Below are 8999 nucleotides of genomic sequence, written 5' to 3'. Positions count from 1 at the left end.
CCTGGGTTTTCAGCATTTTCTGCATATTTTAATCCTTTCCATCACTGACTTCCTGATCCATCTTTTCATATAAAGACACATATAGGCTATTGTTGATTTGACTGCAATGAAAATTGTATGAGAACTGAACTTAGCTGGACAATGAAAACACTTTTTTTGTCCAGAGCTGCTTTATTACAGCAGAAATGCATAATTGAATAATTATTTTCCTGTTTATCTCTGTAAAGCTGCTTTGAAACTCTGTATTGTAAAGCGGCTTGGCTTGAGTGATTCATAGCCTACTATTACAAAATAGTATTGTTTATTAGCCTACTATGTTTTTTTTCTTCTTATACCAGGGTAAGTTGTACTTGTTTTGTTTTCTGGGGGATATGTGTGTATTTTACCAAATGTATATCCTAATTCGCAAATTTAAACTTTTAATTTAAGGGTATAAAAAAAAGGGTAGACTAAGGAGAAAATTTCGAACTATTAGCTATTGGTAGGCTATTTTTACACACAGGGTAAACACACATAAGTCAAGTCATGCTTTCCGTGCAGAAGATGAGGGTTAAGCTGTATTATCCCAGCATGGGCACACGGGGAGGCAACAGTCCCAAACTCACGCGTGTGAATGAAGCAGCCCAGCGGCTCGACGACTCTCTCATAGGAGGAGCTGCTCTCTCATTCCCAAGTCTTCAACATTTAAGGGCACTCAAGCGGAGTATAAACACAAGAGATTATCCGTGCGAATAGTTGAGAAGCCTGACAATTTCGCATCCGAATTGAAACACAAATGGATTATATGGGTTTTTATTTTTAAAAATCAAACAACCGCGCGTCATCGGCTTTTCTGCGCACAGATATGATTTTATCTGGAAGTCCTGAAGAGAGCACCGAGGACAGAACCACGATGTGATCGTTTCTATTTAAAAATGTTACGAAATGCTTTGAGCGAAGCGAGTTGGAACACATTTTGGACACCAAACGGTATTGTTTGGCTATAAAGTCCGTGTCTATGCGAATCTGAAGGGCAAAGTGTTTTTATCCAATGCAGCGGAACAGCAGCCTCGTTTCCATTTGGCTTCAGCTCGAGCTGTGCGCGATGGCTGTTCTCCTCACTAAAGGTGAGTGATCAAATAGCTTAGTCAGAATAGTATACAAATTGATATATTCACAATTGCTTTTTAAATATAACGATTTTTGCATTAGTAAATCTAACAAAGCTAAAAGTGATTAAAAGCTACAATAAGTAGGCTATATGTTATCAAATAGTTATTACATTAACATGCACGCTAAAGCAAAGTGGGTTACACTTTATTTTAAGGTGTCATTGTTACAGAGTAATTATTAAATTAAGTATTGAGTAATATTAATTAACTAGTATACTAGGGGGTTAGGGTTAGGCTACTGTACTTACTATAGGGTAAGGGTTGGATTAATATTTTGTTGAGGGTTAGTTGCATGTAATTATGCATAATTTACTGTTATTGCTATGGCAAGTACATGTAACATATGTAAATAAGGACACTGTAAAATAAAGTGTTGTGTAAATTGTGTTTTCTGAACACCTAATTTTATTTATTTATTATTATTAGAGTTTCCACTTTGTTTTGCAGTACTTTGCAACATAGATGAGAACATATTTGTCAGTATTAATACAAAATATTGTATTGTTCTGTCAGAGCAATTATCTTATAACCAAAAGTCTGAAAGCCAAATACCAAACATGGACTTCTATATCAATGTGCGAACTATATCTTTGAACAGCCATTGTAATAACAGTAAATTATGCATAATCATGCAACAAACCCTCAATCAAATCCTAATCCTACCCTGACCCTATAGTAAGTACATGTACTGTTACTTACTCAGTACTTTATATATAATTACACTGTAACAATGACACCTTCAAATAAAGTGTAACCAAAATGAGCTCTTGTTTTCAGTTGGAGTATTATGGGTCATTTCTCGTTTGTTGTAACAGGAGAAATACGGTGTTACTGTGATGCTCCTCACTGTGTGGCCACCGGTTACATGTGCAAATCTGAGCTGAACGCCTGCTTCACCCGCACCTCAGACCCTCAGAGCACCAAGTCTCTTTTATCCCACGGGTGTTACGACCCTCTGCTGAACTCTGGGAAAACGTGCCATCCAGATACCGTTCATGGATCCGCCACTCTTCAGTGTTGCCACGAGGATATGTGCAACTACAGAGGCCTGCAAGATCTCACATACAGAGGAAGTGAAATTCATGGTACGAGTCTTCTTTAGTTATTGCTAGTGATAAATGAACCAGCCAGATTTTTATCAGCCATTTTTTATTTTATTTCAGTCATTAACTGTGCTTATATACTTGGCCAATTAATAGAGGTGTTAACTAACATGAACTAACCATGAGTAATACATTTGTTACTGTATTTGTTCATCTTTGTTCAAGTTAGTTTATAAAAATACAGCTAAAGTAAAGTATTAGTAAATGTTTAAATTAACATTAACAAAGATTAATAAATGCTGTATGCAGTTCATTATTAGTTCATGCTATTATTAATAATCTAATGAACCTTATTGTAAAGTGTTACCCCATTTTAGGGTGAACTATCTCTTTAAACGAAATGTACTCTGTTTCACAAACCATCAGCCAAGCACAGAGAAGTTGTTTCTTGGGTAAATTTGATATTTCAGCTTCAGTTCAGGTCAAAGCTGAACAAAGTAATATTATTAGAGAGCAGAGTGGCAAAAATAGCAACTGAGATGGGTAATTTTGTTATCATAATCACTCTCATGTTGTTACAAACCTGTATGACTTTATTTTTTTTATTTTTTTTCCTTCTGTCCAATGTTGTTTTGGACCCCATTGACTCTGAAGAGCCATCTTGTCCATACATTCTTCAAAATAACCTCTCCGTGTTCCACACTATTTTTTGGTAACACTTTACAATAAGGTTCATTATTTAACATTAGTTAATGTATATTAACTAACATGAACTAACAATGACCAATACATTTGTTACAGTATGTATTCATCTTTTTTTAATGTTAGTTAATAAAAATCCAGCTGTTCATTGTTTGTTCATGTTAGTATGTTACTAATGTTAACAAAAACAGCCTTTGATTGTAATAATATATTGGTAAATGTCGAAATGAACTATAACTAAGATTAATGAATACTGTAGAGGTATTGTTCATTCTTATACCATGGTCTGGGTGAATACTCGATTCTGATTGGCTGCAGGGTGTCCATTAAAAAGTGATGTAGGACCCCTAGTAAAGGAGTTCTAAAACCGTTAGATTTCGATTGTAAAACTAATTAAAATATTAACTAATGTTTTAAAAATGTGTTATTTGGCAAGTGAACATGGTATAAGCGGGTAAATGCCCTTCGAGGTGTCCATTGTCAGGTATTAATGGACTTCCGCTGTAATACGGTAAATACGGTAATGGACGGTACGGTACGGTAAATACGGTAATGGACGACGGCGAGGCGTGGACCGTCCGACGGGACGGTTCACGCCTCGCCGTCGTCCATTACCGTATTTTCCGGACTATAAGTCGCTCCGGAGTATAAGTCGCTCCGGAGTATAAGTCGCAACAGTCTAAAAAATGCATCATAAAAAGGAAAAAACTTATATAAGTCGCACTGGACTATAAGTCGCATTTATTTCGAAATTTATTTCACAAAATCCAAGACCAAGAACAGACATTTAATCTGGAAAGGCAATAGGCTAAATTAACATAAGCCAGCGAGTCCAACAAGCAAGTTACCGGTAAGCAAGTTCACCAAGCTCCCGCGATCTCATTCCACAACAATGAATACATTGAATTCTTCCTCGGTGTCACTTCTAAACATCTCCGCTAACTAGAGCGCCCTCTCGCGGCTGTAGACGGTAATGTTTTCTCTTGGTTCATCTCAGTCAGTATTAATACATTTTCATATATAAGTCGCACCTGACTATAAGTTGCAGGACCAGCCAAACTATGAAAAAAGTGTGACTTATAGTCCGGAAAATACGGTAATACCTGACAATGGACACCTCGTCGGGCATTAACCCTTACTTAGTTCATGTTAACTAAGGTTGTTAACTAATGAACGTTATTGTGAAGTGTTACCGTTTTTTACGGGGGTTTTTACCGCTTTACCTCTCTGTTTTTATTCAGAAAAACACAGACATCAAACTGAAGGCAGCCGTCACGTGATCGCACGTCTGCAGGAAATCCCTTCCTCCAAGGAGGTTTGGTTTCGAGCTGCCGTCATCACCGTACCCATCGCCGGTGGCCTCATCTTGGTCCTCCTCATCACGCTGGCCCTGCGGATGCTCCGCAGCGAAAACCGCAGACTACGACAGCAGCGGCGAGAAATGCTCTCCCGCCTTCATTACAGCTTTCACGACCAACACCTCACCAAGGGTCACGTGGCCAAACTGGACCTAGAGTGTATGGTTCCAGTAGGAGGACATGAGAACTGCTGCTTGACCTGCGACAAGATTCGACAGTCCGATCGTAGCAGCCAGCGACTTCTATCATTGGTCAACTGGGGAAAATACAGCGGCCGAGGCAAACTGGAGTTTGTGTGATAAGACTTGAGAATTTAGCTTCTTTCCTGGGACTTGTTTGACTAAAACTTGTTTAATTTCAACCCTTCCAACGGAGGACCTTCAAGAGAACACTTGAAAGCGCTAACCACATGGTTGTCGCTCTAGAAGCACTTTACTTGAATTAGAGACTTGAGGAGAAGACTGCTTGTATTATAGGCTGCGACGAGGAGTGGCTTCGTGCTGGTATTCTTTATAACCGAAGGATTCCAAGAAATATATTTTTGGTTTTAACGTTTGCACTTTTTGTATAAAGAAACTATGGTTGATTTGCTTTAGTAGTGGTGCAAGACCAGCGTGTCAACATTCTCAGAATAAACAAAAATGTTTTGCCAAAATTGAAGGCGTACAACAGCTTGTAAAAGATCTTGGTACCTTAATTATCCCTAAAATGTTCATAATAGTACACATTACTACTCTTAAGGTACTAATAGGCAGTTTTCAGGGGTGGATAAGGTACACAATTGTCTCTTTAAGCAAACTTCCCCAGTGACAAGCTGTTGTACCCCTAAAATTAAAATGAATGACAGTGAATAATGTCCTCTGGTGTGTGAATGTGTGACTTTTCACTGTTAAAGTTATAGTTCACCCAAAAATGAAAATTCTGCCATCAGTTACTCACCTTTGCGGTGTTCCAAATTCAAACTTTTACTATTTCAGCTGTTTCAGTCTTTACAGTGGAAGTGAATGGGGTCCAAAACGTTCAAGCTCCAAAAAGGACATAAAGGAAGCATAAAAAACAACCATACAACTCTAGTAGTTTCATTCAAGTCTCCTGAAGCAATATGATCACTTTATAGGATGAACAAGCAAGATTTAAAGAGAAGGCTTATATTGACCTTTTAAGATTTTGTTTGCACCTTGGAAATTAGGTTTTGATGTGGCAGTACAAACTTCTTTCATATTTCGTCTGTAACATATCGTCTTTTATAATATAGCCTATATTAGGGCATAAATGTTAATTTGCAGTTTAAAACGTTGCTTATACAAAGACATTTTATTTCAACGTATTCAGTCGATTTTTACTCATCTCAGTAGGCAATAGATATTTCATTCACACACACAGACACGCGCGAGCTGTAACGTTAGTAAACAAACGCATGCACATGTGCCGTTCATTCATTCAAACACAGAAACGCGATTCAAATTTAAACAGTCTTTTGCGGTTTACAGACACCAGTTCATATCGCGATTAGAACAAAGCACTTACTGATGATCTGCAGCTGGGTCCGTTGTTCGGCTACTCCAGCACGTTTGAGGTAAAATTTCCAGGATAATCACGATATTATTAGCAGAGCTATTCCTCACAGCGAGTGTGTTGTCCAGCTGTTGTGGGCGTTGACTGGTTTGCATGTGTTGCTTCAGATTATCTGTGTTTGAATAGCGCGCGCGCTCTCGATGGGCGTGTCACATTAGCGGAGTAATGAGGTGCCAGAAAGATAATGAGCACAGCTGATCTCTCGTTCTTTTTATATAGATTACATAAACAGAGAATATTTGTTTTAGATTTGAATTAGATAATTTAAAACTACACACTTAAATGATTATAGAGATATATAGCTCATGTCTGAGTGAATAGTATTCGCTGAGTTTTATTTGAGTTTAGAGAAGTGCTTCAGAAAAAAAGTTCACGGAGACGGAGAGGCATAAAGCACTCCCTGTTTACTTTCTTTATTTTACAAAAGCACAATGTTTTATTTCGATTGTAAGTGGACACATAAAAAAGTAGACATTTAACAGCTAATTTTTTCATATTTCTTAAGTCTGTATGACCAAAACCGACGGAGTATTTTAGGTCTATTTTGCTGCTATGTAAAAAAAAACGAGCAAAACGCGCCCGCGCGTTTGCCGACCTCAGGGGGTTAAGTGCTAATTATTCACTGATGCAATCAAATCATTGATCAACTGTATAAATAAAAAATGCCGACACATTAGTAGCATCGCACCTTATTGGTGCTTTGGTCATGATGTTAAGGCGATTGAAAGTTTTGGACATTATGGACTTGGTATTTGAACTGAAACATACTTCCAAAAATCTTTTGTGTTCGGCAAGCGTGGAACGGCATGATTACTTTTGGGTGAACTAAACCTTTAACATTCACTAGTCACCTCTGACCTGCATGTAGATTTTTGTTCACTGTAAATATGTGTCACTGTAAATATTACATGTTCAACAAGTAATCATTGTGGTATTTTTCATCTTTACTGTCTCTTGTCCAATGATATCGCATTGGGTGAAACTGAAAGCACTGAAAGCACTCAGTGTTGTGTACGATATTGACGAGCTCATTACACCCGGAGGGAAAAGTCTTGGCTAATGCTTCAGTTTGTCAACACATGCACAGTTGCGAGCGCTCGACTGAGGCATTGGAATCATTAGCAGCAGCAGCATAAGGGCATGGCAGTGTAGTGTGGTAGCTATTACAATCGTGTCTTGTTTTACAGTAGCGCCAGGGTTCGAAATGAGGGGGGTCTGGGGGGGTCCCGGACCCTCCATAAGTCATTAGGGACCCCCCATAATAATTTATTTTTGGATTTTGGGGGGTCCCGACAAGTATATTTTAACATTAAAAATGATTGTGAAAATTATAGGTCTTCAGTGACGTTTTATATTTATAACAGTAATTTATTTATTTTCTAGCGTGAGGCAGCAATCAGGGCAGTTATTAGCGTCACAGACGAGACGCGAAGATGCGTGTCCATCTTTTTTTTACAGTCACAGATTGTTGTTGTGGTGCTCCCGCTGCTGAACGCGGCAAAAGAGTGAAATCCTGAATGAAAATCCTGTAAGTGCTTTGATTATGTTTATATCTCTGTAATTGCTTATAGTAAACTATTAGGAGTTCGAGTTGCATTAACTAGATACCCAGTGTAATGATGATTAGAAGAGTAGGCTACGTTTGTTTATTGCTAGCTGTTAACGTTATGTGTATTAGGGGTGGAGCCGAACCCGAATACATACGGTAGCTATTCGGAAAGGCACAAATAACGTGTTTTTTACAAATACTTATTTCGAACAAATACTTACAAAAATATTTGTATTCGGGAATGGGAAAAACTATATCAAAAAGCTGCGTTTCCTCATGAGACCGCAGTGCACGCCCGGATGAGTGAGTGAGTGACGGACGGACACAGGCTGCTCCACGGCTCGGCTGAGCGAAAAAACGCTTAACTCCATCACTATTTTTGTTGAATAGATTTTTGTACCTTAACTGGGTTCCTGAGGCAGTTTATAACTTTCGAGAAGCGGAGTTTGATCGGGAGATTATTCCATTACGCTGCATTATTGACGTCTGCAGTCGGGTGCTCTCATGCTCGCTCGGTTTACGTAACGTCAGCTGTTTAGCGCGGTAATTTAGACAATAGGCTGTTGACAGAGTAACGTTAACGTTCGGTTAAAAATGCTTGTGTAGTTGTGTCGAATTGTTTCTGAAAAACAGTTTCTGGTCTCATTGACTTCCATAGTAGGAAAAAAAAAATACTATGGAAGTCAATGGGACCAGTTAACTGTTTGGTTACTGACATTCTTCTAAATATCTTCCTTTCTGTTCAGCAGAAGAAAGAAATTCATACAGGTTTAAAACCACATGACATGAGGGTTAGTATATGATGACAGAATTTTCATTTTAAAGTATCCCTTTAACACTCATATTATAATATTAAATAGTATTTCTTAAGTAATATTTTTCTTCATTTTAATTTTGAGAACTAGTTAAGACAAATAAATAAAATGTGCCTGGACATGTTGATTTTGAATAATGTGGTGGTTACTATTGGATTATTGTCATGTTAGAATATTTTACGTTTTTTTTTTTTTTTTTTTTACGTGTCCCTAAATATTTTAGATCAGATTATGGATTGACTACTTTGAAACAAAGTAAACCTTCTAATGTACAGTCTTTTCAGACATCATTATTTTTCAATCCAGCGGCCAGTTGTTTTACAAATTACATTTAATGTAACATAAGGGATGATAAATGCCATTTGTATTTGATCAAACCCCTTGAAGGTGCATGGTGCTGCCATAATGAGTACACCTGGTGGATTTAGAGTTAACTTCCTCGCTCAAGGACAGAATGACCTGTTATTCACTTTGTCATGTCAGGGATTTGGATTTATTTAAGGTGCTGTACTTTGTTGCTCCAGAGTTAGAGGTTTACCTGTTAGATTATAGCCACTTCTCCAGACACCACTACAATACTGGGCCTAGCCCAAACCATGAAAAACATCCCAAGACCATTATCCCACCTTCAACATTGGTCCATATAATTTTGCCTACAGTAGTGAAGCAAGGTATTCTTCAGAATTTTTTATAATTTAATAATTCAATTTTAGGGGACCCCCCAAGAGTCCTAAGTCATTTCGAACCCTGAGTAGCGCTACACTGACTGACTCAGTCCCCAGGCCACAATCACTCAGCCTCAAACC

General features: G+C 38.0%; 1 protein-coding gene across 1 annotated transcript; it reads left to right on the top strand.

Annotated features, from left to right (window-relative positions):
• Positions 1 to 570: 570 nt before the first annotated feature.
• On the top strand, positions 571 to 6750 carry bambib (BMP and activin membrane-bound inhibitor homolog b). The gene is made up of 3 exons (XM_079614072.1): positions 571 to 1106; positions 1967 to 2236; positions 4138 to 6750. Exons 1-3 carry the CDS (start codon positions 1031 to 1033, stop codon positions 4551 to 4553), a joined length of 762 nt encoding a protein of 253 aa, XP_079470198.1. The 5' UTR covers positions 571 to 1030; the 3' UTR covers positions 4554 to 6750.
• The last annotated feature ends 2249 nt before the right edge of the window (positions 6751 to 8999 follow it).

Source organism: Phoxinus phoxinus (genome assembly GCF_949152265.1).
Source record: "Phoxinus phoxinus genome assembly, chromosome: 5".
NCBI lineage: Eukaryota > Metazoa > Chordata > Actinopteri > Cypriniformes > Leuciscidae > Phoxinus > Phoxinus phoxinus.
The sequence above is the reverse complement of the archived record's forward strand: the minus strand, read 5'-3'. Positions and strand labels throughout refer to the sequence as shown.